Source organism: Scyliorhinus canicula, chromosome 18 (assembly GCF_902713615.1).
Source record: "Scyliorhinus canicula chromosome 18, sScyCan1.1, whole genome shotgun sequence".
NCBI classification, from domain to species: Eukaryota; Metazoa; Chordata; class Chondrichthyes; order Carcharhiniformes; family Scyliorhinidae; genus Scyliorhinus; species Scyliorhinus canicula.
The window spans coordinates 25,650,188-25,676,235 of record NC_052163.1 but is presented as its reverse complement, the minus strand read 5'-3'; the positions used below and the strand labels follow the sequence as shown (position 1 = coordinate 25,676,235).

Below are 26,048 nucleotides of genomic sequence, written 5' to 3'. Positions count from 1 at the left end.
CATGTTTGCCGGCTGTTTATCACGGTGCCAGCGAGGGAACGCAAACACATTCCAGTTATTTATGTAAAATTCTCCTTTGGTCTGTAGAAGGAAAGTGAGTAATCTTTATTGTCACAAGTAGGCTTACATTAACACTGCAATGAAGTTACTGCGAAAAAGTGCCTTTATATCTGGTTTTGTATAAAACAAGCCCAAGTGTTGAAAGTGTACAATACAATAAACTATATTTATGGGACAAATAGTGTCAGAAACCCAGCAAAGAAGCACCAATTCTAGTTGAGAAAAACAGAGCCTACAGTGTGTGTCGCTGCCTTCTGTTGAAAGGAAGTGGAGGTTTGGTTACTAACTTGTCCCTAATTACTTACAGGCTCAAAGCATTAGATTGAAGATTATTTCAAACGATTGCATTGCAGAAGAAGAAAAATGTTAATGTTGTAGGAAAACCGAGCTTTAACACTGGCACTCGAAATGACAGCTTGTCATAGAACAACTCCGATATGATACACATATTTTACTTTGTCACTAGCCTTAAAAAAACAGAACATACTTGAAACACTCAGTGGACGCCAGTGGAATTTGAATTAATTTTGGGTAATAGTACCTGCATTCCAATATCAGTTTATTTTGCACCTGATAGCTGAACAAACGCCTTTTACAAGCTATTTCCCATGCTTCTGCCAGTAATCTGAGTTGTGCTTTCTTTATGACTGGAGCCGCCTGGGTTCTGCTATTGGCTGGCAGAAGGTACGATTCAAGGAAATGCATCGGAAAATTACCATTTCCTCCCTGGTTTAGCTTCTGGCTGTAGGTTCAAAAAAAACCCTAGATAAAACTCATCTGATTGAGGTGGGAGGATTTAAGTACCAGGAAGCCCTACTGGTCAACATAACAATTAAGACACTGGCTGCCCCTAGCTGTTCATTAGTAATAATATATAAATCGATTCAGCACAAATCTCAGATCAGCAACCTGTGGTTTCAAAGCCTCCACTGCTGCGGCCTGTAACTCAATCAAATGTGAGACCCATGTGTTAGAAGATAGAGTGCCACTCGGTCAATTTTTCTTCCCCACCCGCGATGCACTGCTTATTGATGTGCATCATCTGCATAACTTATTTTTATGTCATATGTTTCTCTGCAATATTAAGGGATCGCAGTAAAAGGGACTTGGAAGGTTAAAAGGAATTCTCAGAAACTCGTAAATGAATCAGTATTTGTGGTATGAAATTCTAAACCCAAGAAAACCTGAATTCAATTTTGTAATTGAATGCACACACTGTAGTTATGTGAAGAATCCAGTGTTTGTGTTTTAAAAAAAAACCTGATCTATCCTTTGTGGTGTTCCTTTAAAGGATTATTGTGTATATTGAACACGATAGTTTTCCATTCAGGACTCCGAGTGCAGCCTGTTGAGTTACCTCCCCCCAACCCTCCAAAACTGGGGTACCTAAGGAGGGATATTGTGCAGTATAATTTCAGGACAAATGCCCAGAATATCCCTAGATTGGCGATGGCTTATGCTGAGATTTTCACATCTTCATTTCCTTTTTTCCTGTACACTGCTATCATTTCCTTCCACACGGAATACTCTAACCCGCCCATCAGATTCACACGTTATGGTGACTTATTTCTGAATCCACCACATTCTTTGGAAATAGAATTTACCCCAGCGTCAAAATTTATTCCACTGGGTTTGCTGCAGAAATCTTATCCTGACTTCAGGGTCGAGCCTAAATGTATTTGCTGTGAGTTAATTATTCTGAGCTCGGGTTTACAGATTTTTATGCAAAAACACTAAACCTGTGGCCGGAAGTCCCTGTTTGCACCACGCTAATGAGGGTATTAACCTGTTTCTTTGAAATGGTTTAGCACCACTGCTGAACTAGCAGGTAGAGGACTGTCATCCACGTGTTCAACTGCTGATGCTCAGCATCAGGCACTTAGGAGCCCATACCTAAAAGAACTGCCCTTTTACAAAGATTGCGACGTTTACTCTCCAGCAGAAAGTCAGTGCAATTAATACCCCAGCAGCCAGAGCCCCTCGGTGTGCAGGACGGCTTGGTGAAGGGCAGGCACATTAACATTTATGAGAAGTTGGGGTGGAGTTATTAGCGGCTTGATCATATCGATTTCTAATGGGGGGGAGGGAATGTAGGCAAATCTCCCGACTATCCTGGGAAATAGCGATGATGGGAGTTAATTGATTATTTCTGTTTCCTGCGCAGTTAGTGTTTCTAAATGATCCGCTGCAGAGCTTGCAGGCTCTCCTGGACATTTCTGAAGCAATGCCTTTTGTGTGGAAATCGGACACTACTCGTCTGGGAAAGGTTTGGTATCCGAGAGGCTCACATGTAATGGCTCCGTAGAGGGGTGGTAAACAAACCCAGGGTGCATAGCTTCCTGTGTTTTGTAAAGTTATACATTCTTTTACTGGAATGTCATTGGTTTATAATGGCAGTTGAGTCAAAAAATGTTTCCTGAATTTGACGTATGGAGGAAGATATGTCACCTGGTAAGTACACTTCATGCTAACATGAATGGCTCAGGGCTAAATCGCTGGCTTTGAAAGCAGACCAAGCAGGCCAGCAGCACGGTTCGATTCCCGTAACAGCCTCCCCGAACAGGTGCCGGAATGTGGCGACTAGGGGCTTTTCACAGTAACTTCATTGAAGCCTACTCGTGACAATAAGCGATTTTCATTTCATTTCAACATTCTCTAGTTTGAAAGCAGGGTGTCTTGCAGAACCTACATACAACAAGTGGGAGCAGTCAGTGGTTCAATGGACCATTCAACTATAAAATATTTATTTTAAAAATGACTTTCAACTTGAAAATCTGAAATGAAAGGCACCTTGGATAATGATGTGAGCCAATCCAAGTGCGCATCACATAATGGGAGAGGGCGGTGTTTTCTGGGACGGGGCCCTGAGCAGGGTAGCCTTGTCCTTTTACACCTGCACTTCCCGTGCATATCAAAGAACTCCATGTTTAGGTCAAACTGGTTTTCTCGAAGCACATAACAAAACGTTAACTTAATTGTTTCAAAAGAAATGCAAAGAAATGGCAGCAAGACAGTTAACAGGGATGATCTATCACAGAGCCCAGCTTCCCAGCTCTTTAACGCTGAGTCATTTGCTGTTTCCAAGCGCTGTCAGGAGTTGGCAGAAGATGGAAAGGGCTGGTCTTCACATTTTTGCCTGAAGACAGCCGAGCCAGGTGTGGAGACTGCTGTGTCTGTAGGTGTAGGAATGTAAACCACATCCAGCAGAATCATCTCATTGCTATTCAGCAGGCACAAGGCCTGATGTGGGCGGTGGCTGGCAACAGGTCCACAGAACTCAGATCACTTCCTTACTTCTAAACTGAATTAATCGCAGACTCTTAAAGCCGCATGTGTCCAGAGGAAGTTATTATTAACATTTGCTGCAAATGGTGTGTGTGCTGTATTAACACTTTAAACACCAAATGGCACTTTTAGTCTTAAGATAAAAGTTGAAAGATATCTTAGTCCCGTTTTATTAAGACAACATTGTGGTGCAGTCTCTGCTACGGTGTGTTCATCTTAGTTTTCTGTGCAAGCGACTTGGCAACGCCTCATTTGCTCAGGTTTGACATTTTCTAATCACATGTCTTCAAAAGTTACCCAGCTCGCAAAATGTTGAGGAGGACCTGACTGCCAACAAGCCAGGTAAATTAGGCAGGTTCATGAATGGGGCCGGGGGGGGGGGGGGGGGGGGGGGGGGAAGCAGCTGCATTTCATTTTCATTGCAATGTTATCACATGCAGGGGACACAATGGCACTTTTGCATTGCAGGGATTCATATCGCCTGCAGAGACCCAATGAGACCAGGAAGGCTGGGGTTTTAAAAAAATGGGAGTAAATCAATAGCGTTTTGGACAAAATAGAGGTTACAATATTATAATATTTTTCTGAGTCATTTGTTACCCACTGTGCTGCAACCTCTCACAGCCTGCACCCATGCTGCTTGTATTCTGTGTCCTGGGTTCAGCCTGCTTCCAGCATGCACTCAAGGGTGCATCCAGTACTCAAGTTGCACCAAGCCTGTGTTCAGATTGCAACCTGTTTGCACCTGGAATGCATCCAGCCTGTAGCCAGACCACATGGCAGTTGTTGTTATTTACGTATCTTCATACCCATATACTGCTTTCTTTTTTACTCGTTGCGGAATAGTGAGGGAAAGGTGGAAGGGCCTCGGACCTGATTATCAGCCCATTGGATTACCTCTTCTGTGGCCAACAAGTCCTGGCACTGGACTCGAACCTGGAGTTTCTGTTCCTATGGTGGGGATGCCACCGCTGCATGGCAGTGAAACTGATATTATCACCTTGGGCCAATGACTAGTACAAAAGATGATAAACTGAATGTTTTGAATACGTTATGAGTCATTCATCCTGATGTAATCTTACTGTGATCAAATAGCAATATTGAAAATGCAGCATTATCAGAATATTTGTTTTGGGGAAAATTCCTTTTCACAAAAGAAGATATGGAGATATAAGAATACAAGTTTATAAAATGCAAGATTCACCTCGAGAGGAACTAGGATAATTATAGACAAATTGGCATAAAGAATCTAAAACCGCTTAATAATAACTACATTCACTATAACAGAAGCACTGAAAATATTCATCTGGAAAAGCAACTGATCTTATCAGCAACAAGCTTAATTACTAAAACACCATGCAGAAGTGGAGTACTATGAAATATAAATCGTTGTGGTCATGACATATTTGTGTCTCTTATGATTCCCACTATAAACTGGAGTCGTGACAGTAATAGTGCCAGGATTAATAAAATCATCAGTAAACAAATTCACTTTACCAAAGAAGGCTCAAGTTACAAAAAGATTACAGAACTGATTGTAGTTCTCGAACCACAAAAATAGTTATTTCACGTAACTTCAAGACAATGATTGTATCAGCACCCTTACTACTTAGGTCAAATGTTATCATATTTATTTATAGTTTTCAAACTTCTGTTAACGGCACATTTACTTTCTGATAAAACACACAGCTTCAGCAACTCCTGCAGGCCAACAGTGTCTTTGAGTGTGAGGGATTAGTTTTAAAATGTCATATCAGTAATTAAAGTTTTGTGAAAATGCATTTAATTGACTTAATTTGTGGTCCTTACTGCTTTAATAATAACTTGTAGATTTGGCACCCTCAGTACAAATGGTATGCTTCAGTGCAGTAATTAGAGACAAGGGCTGTAAAATGGATATAAAGTGAATATAGAAGTAGGAGGTTTCTGAATAGGAAAGCGACATGTGTGACCCTGAAACCTTTAAGTATTAACGAATATTATGATGCTCCCACAAGGGGCAAAGGTGGTTGAAACAGGTGTTCAGGATGAATTTTTAATTAGTGTCTCATTCATCAGGGATGTGCTCGGAGTCAAAAGAGTCCATGTTCTTAATTTAACATTGCAAACAAATCAATAACAAGCCATTTATTTGCTAATTTATGTTCGGTCGTTGCATACAATGTATCTGGGAAATTGCCTCGCACATCTGAAAGTTATTCCATTTGTATTCAATAGAAGCCTAACTACAAAATTTGTCACAGTTCCATATCAATCTGATGTTAAACATTCATCTTCCTTACACTTTGAATAACAGCCAGTTAACGATTACAGTTGACCGAATGGGGATTGGTATCCGGAAAATTTCTTTTGGATTCCGAACATTGGAAATGGTGGGTTGGGGAGGCATGGAATAAAACCAAATCTAACTTTCAGAATCTCAGAAAAACTCTGTTATGGGCTCTGATCCTACCTATCAACTCTCTGTGGTATAGTTCCAGGGTCCCAGGTTCAATTCCTGGCTTGAGTCACTGTGCGGAGTCCGCACGTTCTCCCGGTGTCTCTATGGATTTCCTCTGGGTGCTCCGGTTTCCTCCCACAGTCCAAAGGTGTGCAGGTTAGGTGGATTGGCCATGTTAAAATGCCATTAGTGTCCAAAAAGGTTGGGTGGGGTTATGGTGCTTTTTCCAAGGGCCGGTGCAGACTCGATGGGCCGAATGGTGACTTCCTGCACTGTAAATTCTATTAAATGCAGATTATAATCAAATAGAACATACAGTGCAGAAGGAGGCCATTCAGCCCATCGAGTCTGCACCGACCTACTTAAACCCTCACTTCCACCCTATTCCTGTAACCCAATAACCCCTCCTAACTGTTTTTGGTCACTAAGGGCAATTTATCATTGGCAATCCACCTAACCCGCACATCTTTGGACTGTGGGAGGAAACCGGAGCACCCAGAAGAAACCCACGCAGACAGAGGGAGAACGTGCAGACTTCGCACAGACAGTGACCCAGCAGGTAATCGAACCAGGGACCCTGGAGCTGTGAAGCCACAGTGCTATCCACCTGTGCTACCGTGCTGCCCTAAATGATGAAGCTGGGCTGAAGAAAAGTCATATTGAACTCTGCTCCTCTCTCCACAGACGCTGCCAGACCCGCTGAGATTTTCCAGCATTTTCTATTTGCATTCCGCCATTTTTCCTACTTTTAATAAGATTAAGTTTATGAACTTGAGGATTTAATTTTAGTACTAATTCTATACTTTGCACCTGGAATTGGTTTGAATTCTGGATGTGGGCAGGATTTTTCCTGGCATTCTTTTCCCCACCTCTCTTGGAAGTGGTGACTCGTGCTGAGCCACTGTTACTCAGATGTGGGCAGTCCTCTCTTAACTCACTCAGAGTCTGGTTGTCGAGGCGCTGTGGTAGGTGTCATGGAGAGACTACACATAGCCATACTCCAGCAGCGCTCACCGGATGACAACTAGGAAGCTTCTAAACTGGTGGCCCAATCCCAGCAGTTTATTGCCACTGCTGGGATCAGCAAAGTTATGTGGACAAGATCTCATGAAATCCCCTTGATATGTGTAAACAGTGGGCGTCTTGTAATGATAGCTGTTGGAATTTACAATGCTTTGTTATTATTTGCTTAGAAAATAATATCTTTGACGACATTAAAAAGGATGTAATTACAAAATGTAAAGGAGGAAAGAATGTGACAGCTCTTCATGGACTTTCAGCAGAGGCCATTCTGGAGAAGGACTCGAGGGGGTTCTTGACTAATATTATTTACTGTAATTTTTGATGATTAGTGGCCAACATTCTCTCAATTCTGCTTTGATCCTATGTTTCAAGTGTTACAGTTGCTGGTGGCTTGTGGAATAAACAGCGTGTGCAGTGATAATCTGCATTGCTGAAGATTCAGAAACCACCATTGGTGCCCCTAAAATTGAGCTTGCTGTTGCACTGAACATGAAGCAGGAATATGCTCTAAAATCTTTGCTCTGTAAGATAGCTTTCCACTATTAATGTACAGGAAAGGAAGCCCGAACTGCAAACCTAAACATAGATTAATCCTGAGGTGGAGCCGCTTTGTTCTCGGATTTTATCTGCCCTACTGGAGCCTCTTATCTTAGATTTGATATTCTCAAAGTTTTCTCCCGCGCCTTTATGCTGCGGTGTTCTGCAGTTCAGCACAGAGCTGAAAGACGATGCTATCAGATCAGTGGAGAGCCTTTAGCAACTCACATAAACCTTTTAAATGATTACCGTCTGTTCAGGAACAAGATGTGGTGCGATTGCTTTCCAAAATCAGCCCTTTCGATGATAAGGAGCATTACTGCCGTCCCCAAAACAAAGCAGGCTTATAATGAAGGGATTGTCCCAGGAGCTAGTTTTAGACTTGTTTCTGGCTGAAATGTCTGTGCTATCTGCATATGCATCTAAATAAGAAGTTCAGCTGCACAACAACTTGCAGGTTGTTTTCTCCACCACAGCCCTGAAAGGTTACTGTGGCCACACTGTTGTCCCTGTAGATGGTTAGATGGGCAAAACATCATCTGTCGCCCAGCCATAGATTCAGTCTGCCGCCTGTCCTGGTTTTATGTAGGGGGTCATAGATTTCTGCAGGGGGAGGACACATGATCCACGATCCTGTTTCTGAATAACGTCAATGATCCAGACTGATCATTGGTCAAAGGTGGGTTCAGAGCTCATGCTGATGATGATGCTGGGGGAGAAGGAATTACCCGATTGTGTAAATTGGTGCTGCGTTTTTAAGTAACCTGCAAGTGCTCTTCACATTAACTCTTAAAATGATTCTCTTCAACAGGATTTGCAGCAACACAGCCAAATTGTATAAACGCATGTAAAATGTATTCATTCGGAGAGTTTGTTATTGTACCGCGTCACAAACGGCCAGGCTGAAACTGGCATGCTTGCAACTTGTACAAAATGAGAAAAGTCTGACAAATAGTTTAAATGCCTGTTGGGATCCTCTACATAAATGAAGAGTAGATGGTGTTTGTTGTGTGAGATCCAGGAATGAAGCCTGCATGCCCACTTAAACAGCCAGAACACACTCTAATCAACCTGCAGTGACAGACCTTGAAAAGCTGCCAGCTCCTTTGGCAAGTTTCAAGCAATTCTGAGTTCAGGTGCACTGGACCCTTTCCTATTCCAAAAGGATTCAGCAAGTAACCATGTAACTTCGCTGTCGTTTTACAGTAACTAAATCCAGAAGTAGTGAACATCCCTGGAGTGAAAACCATCCTTTGACCATTAGAATCTAGTTTCACATTGAATCCAAACAGATGGAATAATGGTTTCCCATCTCACTGGTGCAGTACGTTATAAGAACTGTGCCCTTGCCCTCCGATTGACCTGTGTGAAAATCCAGCCCAAAGAGGGGATAAATATATCCTTTTGTTGATGGCTGTTAACCCCTGGAACACCAAAGAGACAAAATGCCACTTTTGAATTACTTCAGTGAGAAAGTTGCCACAATTTCCTGTTCTCATGCTAACTTTTATTAAAACTATTAATGTGTGGTGGTTGGGGAGGGGGGGGGGGGGGGGGGGAGGGGGTGCGCGTGAAGAGTCATGCCTGCATGTCACATCCAACGTTGATCATACCTTACTATTTAAACATGACTTTCTTTCTGTAACTTATTGATGTTGCTGTGCGGAGTCTGCACCCTCTCCCCGTGTCTGCGTGGGTTTCCTCCGGGTGCTCCGGTTTCCTTCCACAAGTCCCGAAAGGTGTGCTTGTCAGGCGAATTGGACATTCTGAATTCTCCCTCAGTGTACCCGAACAGGCGCCGGCGTGCGGCGTCGAGGGGATTTTTCAGAGTTACTTCACCGCAGTGTAAATGTAAGCCGGCTTGTGACACTAATGAAGATTATTATTATTGATTATCATATAAGCATACGACAAATTTGCACATAGAAATTTCTAATCAATTTGCCCCAAAAGAATTTCCCCTGGTTTTAAGCTTAAGCCATTGGTGAAACGTGTTTTGAGTAGCTTCAGTTCTGCTTAGAGGCACAAAACACCAAGCTGGAAGAAGCTCGAGGGGCTGAATGGCTGATTCTGGGATCCATGTTCCTCCAAAGCTCCCTCTAAATTTAAGACTAGATAAACATTTCAGATGCAAAGAAAGAAAAGCCCCACCACGTTGGGTAATTCCTTTAAAAAAAAAAAGATTAAAGCTCACCTGTCTTTTCCTGGCAACATTCTGTGTCATACACAAGGCAGACATCATCCTTGCATTACTGACAGCTGGGGTCAGTTTTCTTGGATGGGAATGAGCTGTGAATAGTGAGCAATCATTTCTCGGCAGATACCTGACAAAACAGATAGCAGATAATTGCTGTTTCTTTATCGTCCGAGTTCAGAGGTGTAGTTTGTGCAATTAAGTGAGTACAAATGCACAAAATTCACAGGATTTGACACCTGCACTGCCGAGAAAATACGCAGCGTTAAGAAGCGATGTACCTCAAGGCTGCATTATGGGAAAGGTTTCTCATAAACGCAAACAATTTAGCCCTCCGTGGTTTTCAAATCTGTATCGGATTTCTTTTTGAATGGTGTTCCTCCACTGGATTAAAAAAATAATGGCAATATTTTCATGTTGAATTAGGGATTGTCATCTGACAGTAAAATCTTCAAAAACAAAGAACATAGAATTTACAGTGCAGAAGGAGGCCATTCGGCCCATCGAGTCTGGAGCAGCCCACTTAAGCCCACGACTCCACCCTATCCCCGCAACTCAGTAAATCCACCTGACCTTTTTGGACACTAAGGGCAACTAAGCTTGGCCAATCCACCTAACCTGCACATCTTTGGACTGTGGGAGGAAACCGGAGCACCCGGAGGAAACCCACGCAGACACGGGGAGAACGTACAGATGCCGCACAGACGGTGACCCAAGCCGGGAATCGAACCTGAGATCCTGGAGCTGTGAAGTAACCGTGCTAACCACTGGTACCATGCTGCCCCTAATGAAAGGGAAAGAAAAAGCTGGTGTGCCCATTTTGCTAACCAGCCCCCGTGTAGTTTTGTGATTTTTGTCCCATTGGGGACAATGGGAGGATTGACTGTCCTTCATAACATGTAGCCCGTTGTGTAGTGTTTGCTCCACTTTTTCTCTTCCTTTTGTCTACGCTATGCGCTGAGACATATTCTTTGTTTATTTATAGAAAAGGCCTTCAGTTCACAATGAAGGATGAGTGAACTGTATGCATTTGATATAGGGAGGGGGAATCCCTTTGCTGTTGTGCTCCAAACCACAGCACTATACTCAGTAAAATAATACCGATCTTTGATAAATCTTTTAAAGAATCTATTGTGGAGGAGTGCTTTGAAATAACAGCAGCAAGATTAAACATGCTTCTGAAAGGTGCTTTCCACTTACAGCACTAATCACTGTCTGCATGTTGTGTTGCGGTGCAGCTATTGTTTATCCAGGAGGGTTAAGGTTGAAGAAAGAAGTCAAAATGACACAGTTGGCTGTCCACTCTATGGAGTTAAATTGCAACTCAGGTTTCCTGTTGAGCGCAGCAGTATTCTCTATCTACAGTGATGCTCAGATCTCTTGTCCTAACGACATTCATTTCAGATTCCTTCTACACTGCACTGCTGAGGGTAAGGTAAAGAATAAGTGGGCATGACTTCAGCCTGGTTTGAGTCAAGAAAGGGCACAATAGGGTGTTCTCCAACCTTTTATTAACCTCCCCATAATTTCCTGTCCAAAGCGAAGCACATTGTTGTTGCTATAAAAATAGCTAAGTGATGTGAGTAATAGCTTATCCCCTTGTGACCCTGAACTGTACAGTCCCAGTCTTTGACGCATACTTACATTTGTATAAAATTAATTTACAGTACCCAATTATTTTTTTTTCCAATTAAAGGGCAATTTAGCGTGGCCAATCCACCTAACCTGCACATCTTTTGGGTTGTGAGAAAGTGCAAAGTCAGTGACAGTGACCCTGGATCGGGATCGAACCCGGGTCCTCGGCACATGAGGCAGCAGCGCTAACCACTGCACCACCGTGCCGCCCTTGACCCAGACTACATGATGGTCACTCAGAGCAGCAGTTTGGACACTAAAGTTGGCCTACTGCTCACTTAGTAGATGTAACGAAAAGTGGGCAGGTTTCTTACTTCCACGACTTCAGCTGAAAAGTGTGCAAGCGTGGAGATATTGGACACCTGGGGTTCTTTCCATCGCATGTTTCTAATACTTAGTTGCCCAGTTGTGGATTGAATGAGATGTGCGGCGGAATAGTGCGGTGGGCAAAATATTGCAGACATTGTGGGTGTACCTGGTGGTCCAATTGTGGGTGTGCCTGAGATGTGGTGATGTAATAATAAGATTCTGTCTAATGACCTTGTCTACTGAAAAGGAGGAACTGCAGGTCTTAGTGACTGATTTATTTACTCGTGGGGGCGAGGGGTTGTGGAGAAAGAGTTTGTGCTTAATATTTGCCCAGCCACAGGTGGATCGATGCTGACATTTTCTCATGAGGTGTTTATTTGGAGATGAAGGGATTGCCTTTATATTTCCTGAAGTATTGGGAAAGTTATATTCCAGCATTTGATGATTGGCTGCGTGTTCACAAAAGCTCAATTCAAGGGGTCGAACTTTTCTGAGCCAAAACATACAATTTTCATACTTTCTGTATCTCCAATAATATTAGGTTTTCAGTTCTACTACAATTATTGGCATTTGTTTGATAAAATTGGAAGCAGCCAGAATTAAAACAAGAAGAATAAAACAATTAAATCAGCTCCAATTTTCCTTGATGTTAGTTGATGGCATTGGTTACAGGAAGCTCGGCGTTTCTCAGGGTCCCTGCTTTCCTTTAGATAGCCAGCAGTTGGGGATGTTGCCTGCCTTGTGTGTGGAGAGGAACTGTCTTGGGAAAAACAGAAGAAAAGATAAGATAAAGAGAGGTGACATAAATAACAACAATTCAAGTTCTGAATGACGTTCCCTGTGTGTTGGGCAATCACTGCTCTGAGTGGATGGTTTCAATGTTTGAGCTTGTACTTCTTCAATTGAACTACATTCATTTGGAGCTGGTCTGATCAGAACCCCCCCCCCCCCCCCCCCCCCCCCCCCCCCCCCCCACCACCACCACCACCACCACCACCACCACCACCAGAATTGGTATAAATCCAATATGACAAAAATGCATTTTAAGTTGAATAGCAAAATAGCAGAAATCATTGACCTTTACTCGTATACGGCGGGGTAGTCACTTGCTGCTATGCACTCCGAAATGCAATGACGTTTACCATTTCACCGTTCAACATAAAACACTCTTCCGTTACAACACAGTCATTATTATTCAACTGAGCTGCACAATGCACCTCCGCACCACTCGGCACAGTTTAGAAGTTGTCAGTGGTTTGTGGTGCAGCATCTGCTCAGACCTGTGAATGATCTGGATCAGAGTTGTAAATATTGTCACCGTATATGAGTCTTTTGCATTGCTACATTAAAGACAAACTGAAAATGCGCACTTTACTTCCCCCCCCCCCCCCCCCACCCCCCATTAAATGATGGTCTTGCAGCAGTGATAGTTTAATGCATAGTAAAAAAGAAAATCGGGCATCATTCAAAATCAGGGAGTCATAAAAATGAATTGGTGATGAATGAATTTGTGCAACCTCAAATCTAAATGTATTGGTGTGACTGCATGTAATGAATGGAACTAGCAGCTGAAAATTGAACATGGACCTTATGGTAATGTAGGCATGATTCCCTTTATAAATACTTCGAGAAAAAATGTCAAATTGGTTAATATTTAGTTATCACATCATTGACATTTTAAGTGTCAAATTACTTTTCAGAAGGTGCATTTTCAACTCTCCGTCTATACTATATGATGACTGAACATACTCAATAAGATCTTTTCATTCAGTGGCAATTGAACATGTGCATTGTGATTGCAATTTTATGTATATTTATTGTAATATGGAAGCAGTAAATGGACTTTAACAGAGACGGACAATATAAAGCAGATAAAATATATTGATAAGCATCTACATAATTTCCTTCTACATTCCTATTTATTGCTTCAGAGAAAGTTCAGAGCAATCAAGAATGCACCTTCAGAATATAGAATATAATTGCATTTGGCACCAAAACATAGAACCTAAGGGGAACAAAATTTCCTAGTGACTATAAATGTCACGTTCACATGGATTAAGGTAATATATGTCTGAACTCTGTAGTTATCAGACAGGTTTTAAAATACAGTCTTTGGGAACTTTACATAACATGTGGTGGAGCGTGTGGTGGAGGGGCGTCACAGGGATGATGTTTTACGCAGTCGATACTTTAGCCATAAATAATGCTACACAAATGGATTGAAGCGTGCTCGGAAAGGAACCACTCGTCCACTGAGGTTATTACTTCAAAGGCTGCCTCATCACCTGCATCTAATTTCACCAGCTTGTCCTATGAGGTACGGATTGCTACTTTAAAGATCCCACTGGGGCACCTTATTTTTTTCTGGATTTTCTTTTGTTTTTTCTCACTGAAGGTCCTTTGTGAAATTTTAACTGATCAGATGCAAGTGGCTAACATAGCTAATTTAAACATCGGTGTCGCCATCTGACATCCAAACATCTAACGCTAAACCATCAGATATGGACCCCGCTAATCAGTCTGCAAGGCAGGCAGAAGCCCGAGAGGCAAAGCAAGATGATGGTGAGATGAGGTAGATCTAGATACTAGGATTGCCGAGGCAATTAAATGGATTAATGCACGCCTGGACATGGATGGCTAGTGACAGTTATAAGCTTTGTAACCTTCAGCTCCAAGGGACTTCAAAACAAATGAGAGGCAATAAAGATTGTGAACTCAGGACGGATGAAAACAGGCTGGGAATAGGAGTGTCACCAAGAAAAGCCAGTGGCAGAAAACAAAGGGACTGGTTGAGAGCCAGTGGGACAGACAGAACATGACAAAATGTGCACAAGATAACGAGTACAATGGCAGTGAACGCTTCACTAAGGAAACTGTCTGAGGAGGAAGACTCCCAACAGGAGAAAAATTAGCAGAGTTCAGAAGAAGTATTCAATCAAGTTGCTTGCTGAATATTACAGAGCTGTTTGTCAAGTTTAATTTGCTTCGGCTCATTCTCTAGCTGTTTCCCACCACATTGAACCCCATTCTGCAGTAACAGTGGAATGATTAGTCAGTGCCACTATTCTGGCTTCCCCAGTGGTTCCACTTGGTATATCCACTGTCTGGCACAGGACTGAGCTATACAGTTCGGTCCCTGGTCTGAAAGCTATCATTGACCTCATTACTTCCTGCCAACACAAAATTAGTCATGGTTGCCTGGCAAAATGGCAAACTGGTGAACCTTGCTTATGGAGGGTCCTTGGGTGAAAGTTGAGCAAGAATAGAATTGAGGGTTGTGATGTTGAACCGCCAGTCAACCCTTGTTGTCCAAGTTCACACATGAGAAGGTCACAAATATGATAATCTCTGTATGGTTCTGTAGTTACGATGTTTAGCGAAAGCAGTGACCGCATTTAAAAATAAAATAAACAGGATTTCAGTGACCTTGCTAATGCTAACCATGATGCAACGTTCACGTTTCCTACCAGTTTCAAAGAATTAACTATACAACGATGGACAAAGAAGAGGACATGTCAGAACTGTTGGCATCGGGGAATCTCAGGGGCTGGCTCTACGCTTTGTTTTGAGTCAGTATTCGGGATAAGAGCTAAACTGAACCACAGGTACAACATTTCTTGAATAGACATTTCAGTTTTATTCCACAGCATTTGAGTTTGGCTCAGTTCAGAGACCATCCTTCGGTTTTGGTGTGACTGGCCCTTTGATGTTCCCTCCTAGACAATGTACAGTCTCACTTTCCAAATCCTGCCATCATCATAATTGGTGCGTGGGATCTTACTTAAATCAGCAGAGCAAACGAGCTAAGGTGTGAACAAGGGTTTGAGAAGCAAATATGGCCTCCCTATTTGATGGGAGGATATATCGTAACCTGCTTATGTAAAACGGTTTGTATGTCTTTGCTGTTGGGTTTTGAAACCATTGGCTCGGAGGGCTAGATTTTCTGAGGTGATGGCAGTGGAGAGGGGGGAAAATGTGTTGCTGGAAAAATAGCGAGGGAACCACGTTGGGATGACTCCACGATGCATTCCTCCACCAGGGAGCTTTGCAGCAGAGATCTGTGAGGCAGAGGGCCAATTAACATTGTTAAGTGTTCAATTGAGGGGAAATTTTACTGGCTCACTGGCACTTTGCTGCTGACGGGGCAGCCCCGGATTTATGTAGAGGCTGGCAGCTGAACGGGGATAGTCCTTGGAGGAAGGCCTGGGAGGTGTGGGGCAAGGGATAGCGCTATTTGAGTTACTATCCTTAGAACAGGGGGCTTTGGGCAGGAATGGACGGACCTGGTTCCTCAACGAGCCACCCAGAAGGGTTTCCCCTCCAATCTGAGGGGTTTATTGGCCTTCCCACTCTGATTGATGTATTTAATTTTACCACTCAGAAGCACCTCTCGCAAAATAGGAGCAGCAGTAGGCCAAACAGCCTCTTGAACTTGTTCTGCCATCCAATGAGATCACGGCCAAATATTTTACGTCAACACCAGATATCCACTCTATCCCCATACCCCTCAGTTTCCTTAACGTCCAAGAGTCTTTAAATTTAAGTCTTTTAATCTACTCACTGGCTGAGCATTCATGGCTCTCTGGCTAGCAAATTCACAACTCTGAGGAAAGAAATGCCTCCCTGTCTCGGTCCTATCTGACTGACCTCTTATAGAATCATAGAATTTACAGTGCAGAAGGAGGCCATTCAGCCCATCGAATCTGCACTGGCCCTTGGAAAGAGCACCCTACCTAAGCTCACACCACCATCCTATCCCCGTAACCCAGTAACCCCACCTAACCGTTGGACATTACAGGGAAATTTTAGCATGGCCAATCCACCTAATCCGCACATCTTTGGACTGTGGGAGGAAACCCACGCAGACAGCGAGAAAGTGCAGACATCGCACAGTGACCCAAGCTGGGAATCGAACCTCGGACCCTGGAGCTGTGAAGCAATTGTGCTAACCACTGTTACCATGCCCCCCCCCCCCTCCCCCAAACCCTAGGACCATGGCTCTATCTCCTGAATCTGCAAGCAGAGGCAGCAGCATCTCAGCATCTATGCCATCCAGACATCCAAGACTATCATATGTTAACGCACTGCATTCTGAGTTCCTTTGATCGTTTTCCTTCCCTGTTCTGAATGTGCTCACATGTGCTGATGTATGACCAGGAGCTGGTCATCTGAGCTTAGACAGTGAATGCTGACAGGATATGTAACCATGGAGATGATCACAGGTGATTGGTATAAATGATGAGCGAGACCCCAAGCAGTGCCAATTTTGCCCTGCTTGATACTGAGGCCAATTCCGGCATTGCAGCCGGGGGGGGGAGGGGGGAAGAATTGGTATTAGCTAAATCAGGAATCAAACCTGGAACCGTTTGATCTTCATACCTTGGTTATCATAGAATCCCTACATTGCAGTAGGAGGATATTCGGCCCATCGAGTCTGCGCGATCCTCCGAATGAGCACTCTACCCAAGTCTATTCCGATCTATCCCCATTTTCCCACAACCTAACCTGCACATCCATGGACACTGAGGGGCAATTTAGCATGGAAAATCCACCCAACCTGCACATCTTTGGACGATGGGAAGAAACTGGAGCGCCCGGAGGAAACCCACGTAGACAAAGGGAGAGCATGCAAACTCCACTCAGACAGTGACCCAAAGCTGGAATTGAACCCGGGTCCATGGGGCTATGAGGCAGCAGTGCTAACCATTGGTCCACCGTGCCGTTGCCTTTACCAATTTGGCAGGGTAGATGTGGAGAAGATGTGTCCTCTTGTGGGAGAATCTAGAACTGGGGGGAGGTGGTAGGCAATGTTTAAAAATAAGGGGTCGATCGTTTAATACAGAGATGACGAGAATGTTTTTTCTCTGAGGTTCATGAGTCTCTGGAACTCCCTCAAAAGACAGTGGAAGCAGAATCTTGGAATATTTTTAAGGCAGAGCTAGATGGAGTCTTGATTCTTGAGCAAGGGGGTGAAAGGTTATCAATAGACAGGAATGTAGGATTGAAGTTACAAGTTGATCACTCCTGTCTCACAGCGCCAACACTGCTGTCTCACGGTGCTGAGGTCCCAGGTTCAATCCCGGCTCTGGGTCACTGTCCGTGTGGAGTTTGCGCATTCTCCCCGTGTTTGCGTGGGTTTCGCCGCCACAACCCAAAAGATGTGCAGGGTAGGTGGATTGGCCATGCTAAATTGCCCCTTTAATTGAAAAAAATTAATTGTGTACTTTAAATTTTTTAAAGTTCTAAGTAGATAAGTGAGGTTTTATCGAATGGTAGCCATGATGTGTAGATGCCACCGTTGGACTGGGGTGGGCATAGCAAGAAGTCTTGCAACACCGGGTTAAAGTCCAATAGGTTTGTTTTGAATAACCAGCTTTTGGAGTGCAGCTCCTTCCTCTGGTGAATGCTGAGGAAGGTGCTGTGCTCCGAAAGCTAGTGACTTTAACCTGGTGTTGTAAAACTTCTTATTCAATGGTGTGCATGCTCGAGGGGCTGAGTGGCCTACTCCGGCCCGAATTTGTATTGAAGTTTATCGATTGGTAAGCACATCACATTGGGCCCACATTGATATCCTTCATGCCTTACTGTAGCCTAAATCTAGTTCATCCAATATTCCCATAGTTTTCTATCACCTCAGACTGCAAACTACAGATGTGTATTGCTACTGTACCGGCAAACAATAGGCGTCTGTGCAACTGGCTCAATGTGCCTGTGTCTCCAGCATCTGCATTTTGTGGAAAGCTGTAATGGGTGTACGAGCTGGCAAAGCTAGATTCCTTCGTGCCCTGTGTACCCGCTGACCCTCTTCCGCATTAACAATCACTCCCAGTCTTGCAGCGAATTGATAATTGCTTAAATTGTTCAGTTAAAGCATTTGGTGTGTCCTGCATGTGTTAGCGCCTACTCAGCATCATTGGATAGAGCAGATACTGTCTGACAAATACTACATACAAAGAGGTTCTGCTGGGGGCCTGAAGGCATGCTTCCCACGAACATTCTTAAAATATTGCACGGTTGTAAAAACTGGCTGATGTATTTTAGAGTAACAGTTTAGCCTGAGGCCACATGAAGAATGGACGCCTGAATCAAGCAAAACACGTTCTTCCCCTGTGTGTCTGTACTGAAACGATGCCAGCAGAAATAGGACATATGATACCAGATGCACTCATTTCATCCATTAACCATGTAGTGTCTGCTATAGTGTCTGGAGACAATACCTTTTTCCTTTTACTTTTAAAGAGGATTTATTTTTCCTTAGCACAAAAATAAAATACTGTTGGTGTCGAAAATCGGAAATATAAACAGCAAATGCTAGAAATATTCAGTAGGTCAGGTAATATCGATGGAGGGTCAACCCTCAGGTTATCGACCTGAAATATTGGGCTGGATTCTTCATTCCGCCGCACCAGATTTCTGGTTCAGTAGCCCGGCGGGGTTCTCTGTTTCGCCGGCTGTTAAATGGGGTTTCCCATTGTGGGGCAGCCCCACGCCGTCAGGAAACCCCCGGGCTGCCGGCAAAATGGAGCATCCCGTGTAGCGGAGAATCCAGCCCATTAACTCTGCTTCTCTCCACATGTGCTAACTTAACTGCTGAGTATTTTTCCACCCTATTTTTCTCTCCGTTGTATTTGCCCTAACACGCGCCCTCTTCCCAAAAGGAGAAAGGCGTTGCATTCATATCATGCGTTATCGCATCTCGACTACTTCCTCAGCCACTTTGCGACCATCGAATTAGCTTGGAAATGCGATCATTGTTGTGGCATGACCAAACGTGGCAACCCATTTGTGCACAGCAAGATCCCACAATGAGACGCATGGCCAGTTAATCTGAATTTGGTGTTGCTAATTGAGAGAGGAATGTCAGTCAGGGAACTATGGAAACGGCCAAGTTGCTGGTAATAGGCTTGCAAGGTTATGCATTCAGCCTGACCAGAGCATTCGGCTGATGTTACTGCGTGCTACTGAGGGGATGATTTACCGTCAGTAGTGCCTGCCTTTCCGATGCGATGTTATGCTTGAGGTAAAAGACACCCTAGCACTAGAAGATCAGGAGATTTCTTCTAGTGTCCTAGTCACCATTTATCCCACAATCAACAAAGCAGGGTAACTGGTTATCTGTCTCATTGATGTATGTGTGACCTTCACAAATGTCCCCATGAAGACGATGCACATAACATCAAAAGTAATTCATTGGCTGCGAGTCACTTTGGGACGCCTTTCCCTACTCCTCTTCAAATGACACCAGTTTTTATACCTGAACAGACAACGGTTTTGTACCTCATCTAAAAGAAAACACCTGCAACAATTTTTCACCAAAGTGTCGGCGTAATTTCCTGTGCCCAAGTGGTGAATTAGGCCTTGAATCTGCACGATTCTGATTATGATGCAAGAGTGTTGCTAACTGAACTAAACTGAGACTTGGGCATGGCAATCCTTACTGCGGATTTTTCAGCTCCACGAATAATGTATTTGGTCAATAGATGCAGTTGAGTTTGCATCCCTTGGCTCAGAATCAAAATCATGTAAACATACAGAAGCTGACTGGACTCCTGGATGCTCCCAGAAGTTAGGTCTTCACCATTCGCAGTTTTTGTGCTGAATAGTTTCTTTGGTTAATATTTTGATCATGTAAGCTGGATCTCACATGCAGATTAACAGTATACTTCATCGCCTGGTTTTTCAAAGAATCTCTTTCAATGTGTACAGTGGCCAAGATCTAGCAAGTTAGTGGTCCCAATAGTTATGCAAAAGCAAAATACTGCGGATGCTGGAAATCTGAAATAAAATCAGAAAATGTCGCTAATATTCAGCAGGTCAGGCAGCATCCATGGAGAGAGTCGCAGAGTTAATGGGGCGATTTTCCAGCTAGGTTGGGAAAATTCTGAAATTGGATTTGCGCCGGTGCAAAACGGTTCCCAATATTCCCGGGCTCATGTTAAGCGGCAATGAACCTGATTACCATTCATTTAAATATATTCTAATATTCAAATTGGGCTCAATGCCGAATCATCCAGGAATGTGCCTGATTTCCACCTGCCGATATAACATGGCACCGGCGAGAATCACGACTGGTCTCCATTTCGTGATAACCATGCCAGCGGCAATCGGAGGCCATTGTAGCCCCAAGTGGTCGGGTTGCTCCCCCGGCAATGCCAACCTGGCAGAGCAGGGGTGGGGTTTAAAGGGGCGGGGTCTGAAGAGGCAGTGCATATGGAGCAACACATTGGGGGAGGCCCCAAAGCCGGCGACCTATATTTGTTGGGCGTGGGCGACGGGGGAGACTATGCCATCAATGATGGTGAAAGGTGGGGGCGGGATGGTCTCGATAACTGTGTGGAGGAGCGGGGTGCACCCCGAACTCTGTGAGCCAGGCTTGCCAGTGTGTTGAGACCCCGCACCTCACAATGATGGCGCAAACGGTGTTATTGTGGGGGGGGGGGTGTTTGTGTGGTGAGGGGAAAGCGGGCTTCCACCCCACGTTCACCCCAATATGCTTCTGAGCCTACAGCAACCAATCCAATAACTGTCATTTTGTAAACCACGGCTCTGAGTCCTCCAAAGCTCCCCTTCCAAGCCATGCCCCCAACCCACTCTTGTGGTCTTATTTAGTGTGTCGGGAGACTATGCCCCAAAAGTGGGCCAAATGGAACTCCTGGGAAATGTCAGTATCCAGTCTACACAAACTTGCTCCAGTTTGTAGCCTCACGAGAGTGGGTTGGAGAAGCCAGGGATGCTGATCCCCTTTTACTTGAATGTAATCTTGTGGACCAATTTATATACTGTATTAGTGGTTCTGTGCTTCATCCTAGATCTCATATTAATAGCTGGTGCATCCTCTCTGTTGAATGTTCAGTTTTGCCTGCTCTGGGTCAGCGTCAACTCTTTGAGTTCAGATTTAGCCCAGACAGATGCAAAACAAAACTGCTCTCTCAGTGCCCCATGTTGTTGCCTTAACCCCAACCACAGAAAAATGGTCCTTCCAGTCCAACCGTCTTAATGGTCTCTCTCAATGAGAGCACATATTTGTGCCAAGCTGTGGGTGGTTTTGTGCTGTGGGTTACCTGAAGATCTGGGCTGTAACAGCCCAAACTCACATCAAGTAGGACCCTTAAGAGTTGGCTTCCCTCCCAGAACTGTGCAATTTTAAATACAAATACAAACTCGGATCAGATAGTAAAGCAGAAGTTGTACTTGGGAGTTTGCAGAGCCTAAAAAGAACAGTGGTTATACAACTTAAAGCAGTGGTTAATTGTGAGAGGTGGCAGCAACCCACCTCGCCTCAGTTTACTTGCCTCACACTTGCCTTGGGGTGGTTGCTTGTGGCAAACCGATTATGATGCTAACAAGATAAACAAAGATAAGGATGGTTCGCAGTAGAAATTTTGTAGGGGGGGAAAAAAAAACATGTGTAACAGAAAGACAACTAACCTTGCCGGTGTGTTTTTTTTTCTCTCTCTTTGGATGCATCAGGCAACGCGCTGATGGGAAACTCATCAGCCACATTCATGGGAAGTTTCCTAGCCAGCAGCTTGGGATCAGCACCTGCCCATCCTGCGGGCCCTACGTCATCCCCCTCGGAGCCCGCCTTCCGAAGTCCGCACTCCGCAACATCGCAGATCTGGTTTTCCCACTCCCACGAAGGTAAGAAACCCAGCCGACCCGCGTCCCGAGACGCTTGACAAATCTTTGCGCAGAGTCTAAATTTAACAGAAAGCTTCCCACTTTCAGCTGGAATGATCCTGCGCACATCACTGAGTGGAAGTCTGGGTGGTAAGACATCTGGTGGCCTTGGGCCTCGTAATATTATTCCCAGTGGGATACCCCACACACATTCACAGCAGAGGCTGGAAACAGAGAGAAGTTGGAAGATTTATTCTTGCCTGACTGTGGTGTGGAGTGCTTGGATCTGTGGGTCTGTGTGCGCGAAGCTTTCCTCGCTGATGCTTGGTATGGCAATGTCACAGAGCGCTGTGTCCAAAGAGACAAGGACGGCATAAGCAGCTAGTGTTGTGTGAATATCAGTAAAATCTTGTTTGGCTCCTAAAAATACCCATAAACATTTATCAAATTATAATTATTATTTCAAATCACGACAATCCAAGTAAATAGCAACACATCTTCCATCATTAATTCAGGCATCATATTGATTTTAACAAAAAATCTCTAGTCTAGAAAATGCATTTGATGTTATTAATGAATAAAAATTTATGCACTTGTACGGTATTCTCTATTCAAAGTTTTAATCCCATCTTTAATGTATCTCATTTTTTAATGAACAAAATATTTGGATGAGTCTACAGAGGAAAGAAAAAGCTTGCATTTGTATAGTGTCTTCCACAATCTCAGAACAACCAAGGAAGTATTGTTTTGAAGTGTAGTCACTGTTGTAAAGTAGGAATCACAGCAGCCAAAGTTAACGAAGGAAATTCTCACAATCACAGTGGAGGTTCCACTTCTGAGGTCAAAGCACCCTTTTTAAAGATTATTCCGATCTCAAAGAGCTGCTGCAGCCACCACTCCAACTACGGTCACTAGCAGGGCACCCCCCATCAGTCTTCCCAGGCACCCCCTTCAGCTCCCCCATTCCCTCCCAACCACCGCTCACTGACAGTGGAAACTTGCTGTGGCAAAGGGGTAAGTGCCCTCCCAATAATTACCTTCAGAGTGCCGAGAGAGGTCCTTCACAGGAGGTGAGATTCAGGAGTGCTTTTACTGGACTGGAGAGCATCAGGCCGGGAGTCTTTCATGCGAAGGGGCTCATTTGAGTGCTCTATCCAACTGCAGTCTTTAAATGGTCAGTCCATATGTAAAAATTAAAGATTTCTCATAATAAAGTGAAAGTGATCCCATCTACCCTTAACCCGTAAAAAGGTCTGTCAGCATGCCTAGTTTAAAGACCTGTGAGATTAAGATAAAAGGAATCATTTTAAAGTGGTGCAAACCTTTGAAGTGGTTTTCACACAGTCAATTTAATTGCTGTTAAAATTTAGAAGTCTGTGTGTGTCTAGAAGGCTGAAAGCTTTGAACTGCATTGTTTACATTTAATTTAATGTGCCATTGCTTGCCAAAAACATTTTGATTGATAGGCTGAGGCAGTTTCAATGAAGAGAATCAGCTTGTTTATTTATATAGCTATAGGGCAGTACGGTGGCACAGTGGTTAGTATTGCTGCCTCACGGCATCGAGGTCCCAGGTTCAATCCCGGCCCTGGGTCACTGGTCACTGTCCATGTGGAGTTTGCACATTCTCCCCATGTTTGTGTGGGTCTCACCCCCACAACCCAAAGATGTGCAGGATAGGTGGATTAGCCACGCTAAATTGCCCCTAATTGGAAAAAATTAAATTTTTTTAAAAATTAAATAGCGTTGCGGGGATCAACTAAATCAGGGGAGCAGGCGTTGTCCTAGCCACAGTTTTTTTTTATGAGGCTGTATCTTTGTTCTAGGTGGCAGATACATCAAGAAAACTGCTATTAGGAAAACACCTGCTCCTCTGTGTTAATGGATCCCTGCCGAGCTATGTAAATAAACAATCTGATTCTCCCTGTTGAAATTGCCTCAACCTGTCAGTCAAAAATACTTTGGCAGGTATTGGGAAATGAAATGAAATGTAAACAATGAAGTTCAAAACTTTCAACCTTCTAGGCATACATAGAGACATGTAAAGAACAATGAAATTGGCAGTGTGAAAACCACTTCAAAGGTTTCCACCACTTCATAGGGATTACTTCTACCCTCATCTCACAAACCTTTACACCTAGCACACTGGCAGGCTTTTTGAAGGGTTTAATAATAACCTTTATTGTCACAAGTATGAAGTTACTGTGAAAAGCCCCTAGTTGCCATATTCCGGCGCCTGTTAGCGTAAGCTGGTACTGGAATTGAACCCGTGCTGCTGGCCTTCTGCATCACAAAGCAGCTGTCTAGCCCACTGAGCTAAACCAGCCAGGGATACCGATGGAATCACTTTCACTTTATTATGAGACACCTTATTTTTACATACTGACTGACTGACAGTTTAAAGGATTTAAAGGCTGCAGATGGATAGAGCAGCCAAATGAGCCCCATTGCAGGAACAAACGCCGACTTAAGCCTCTCCAAGGTACCATAGGCGCCCCCCTGTTCCCCACCTCTTGTGAAGAACATCACCCAAGACCATGGAGGCAATTTCTGGGAGGAAACTTACCACATTGCCAGCTCTCGGACTGCAAGCCGCCAGGTCCATGTTCCTCAGGACTTTCACCAATTCATGTCAGCAGGACTCCCAGCTTGGAAGGGGGGGGGGGGTGCTGGTACATCTCAGCTGGCAAATGCATTGGGCATCCTGCCCACCAGTGAGATGTAAACAACTCCAAGGATCTATTTTTAATGGTCCCGCCGCGTTGAGGTAGGAAACTTGGCTGGGACTTCAGGAAACCCGTTCTGGCCACCGGGGTGGGCCAGCCGACTCATGACCAGTTTGACACCTGGCGTGAACCCCGATTTTGACCTGACGCAGGATTCAGCATGCCATTGTGAATCCCACAGCTAGCCAGCAGCCCTAGAGATTTCTGGCCAATGTGTTCTTGTGATGTTGAGCGAGAGGGCTAAGCATTAACCAATGCAGGGATAACTCCTCTGTTCTCCTTCATAATAATGCTCCGGGATCTTTCACAACCCCCCCTGAGAGCTGATGGGACCTTGGTTTGGTGTCTCGTCCCAAAGCTGCACCTCTGACAGTGCAGCACTCTGTCAGAACTGCACCCGAGTGTCAGAATAGATTTTTGCACTCTCGTCTCTGGAATCGGATTTGAACCCATGACTTTCTGACTCTGAGGTGAGAGTACCTACCGACTGAACCAAGGCTGACCTGTATAATAACTCAGCGCTGGCAAGAATGGAAGTATAGTTTCCTTTTAATGCGCTTCATTAGAGAATATATTTTAAAAATGCACAGAAAGCTCTTAATGTGGTTTTGCATTGTCAAAACACTCTCTGCCTTCCTATTTTGGTCATAATTCAAATCTATATTGATGTAAGCAATGTGAATGATTCATCAGCAATCGTACAGTTATTGAGAACCTGCAAATACACCATTCTAGCATCTGGCATATAGTCCTGTGTTTAACTGAAGATACTATCACTTCATCAACAGACATTTGCTTAATAGCCTAGATCAAATTTTAATTGTAATTATTAAAATCCTTTGCGACATCATACATTAAATAGCTTGTGTTGACATTGTGTGGGTGCACCTGACTAGGGCAGATGTACAGCGACATGCAGCATATGTAAATCCATTGATAACCATTCATTTCAAGGGTCACGATTCACTCATGTTATTTACCTAGTTTGCAATGTAAACAATATAATATGCAACTGACCCTCAATACCAGAGGTCGTGGTTAAAAAAAATATTTTATTGTAGGATCATAGAATTTCTGGAGCAGAACAAGGGCGTTTTGGCTGATCAAGTCTGTGCTGATAACTGCTTAACTGTAGTGATCTACCTTTATTCCCATTTCATTGTCCTCTCCCTGTTGCCGTCTCCCTTTTTGGAATATTTATTCATTCTTTTCCCCTAATT

General features: G+C 43.9%; 1 protein-coding gene across 2 annotated transcripts in view; it reads left to right on the top strand.

The window, feature by feature from the left end:
- bahcc1b (BAH domain and coiled-coil containing 1b) overlaps positions 1 to 26,048 on the top strand; it is a 274,089-nt gene that overhangs the window by 34,350 nt on the left and 213,691 nt on the right. For both annotated transcript variants that reach the window (XM_038777298.1, XM_038777299.1), the window contains exon 3: positions 21,954 to 22,124. In XM_038777298.1, the coding sequence (XP_038633226.1) occupies positions 21,954 to 22,124 (171 nt within the window). The remainder of the gene's footprint in view (positions 1 to 21,953; positions 22,125 to 26,048) is intronic.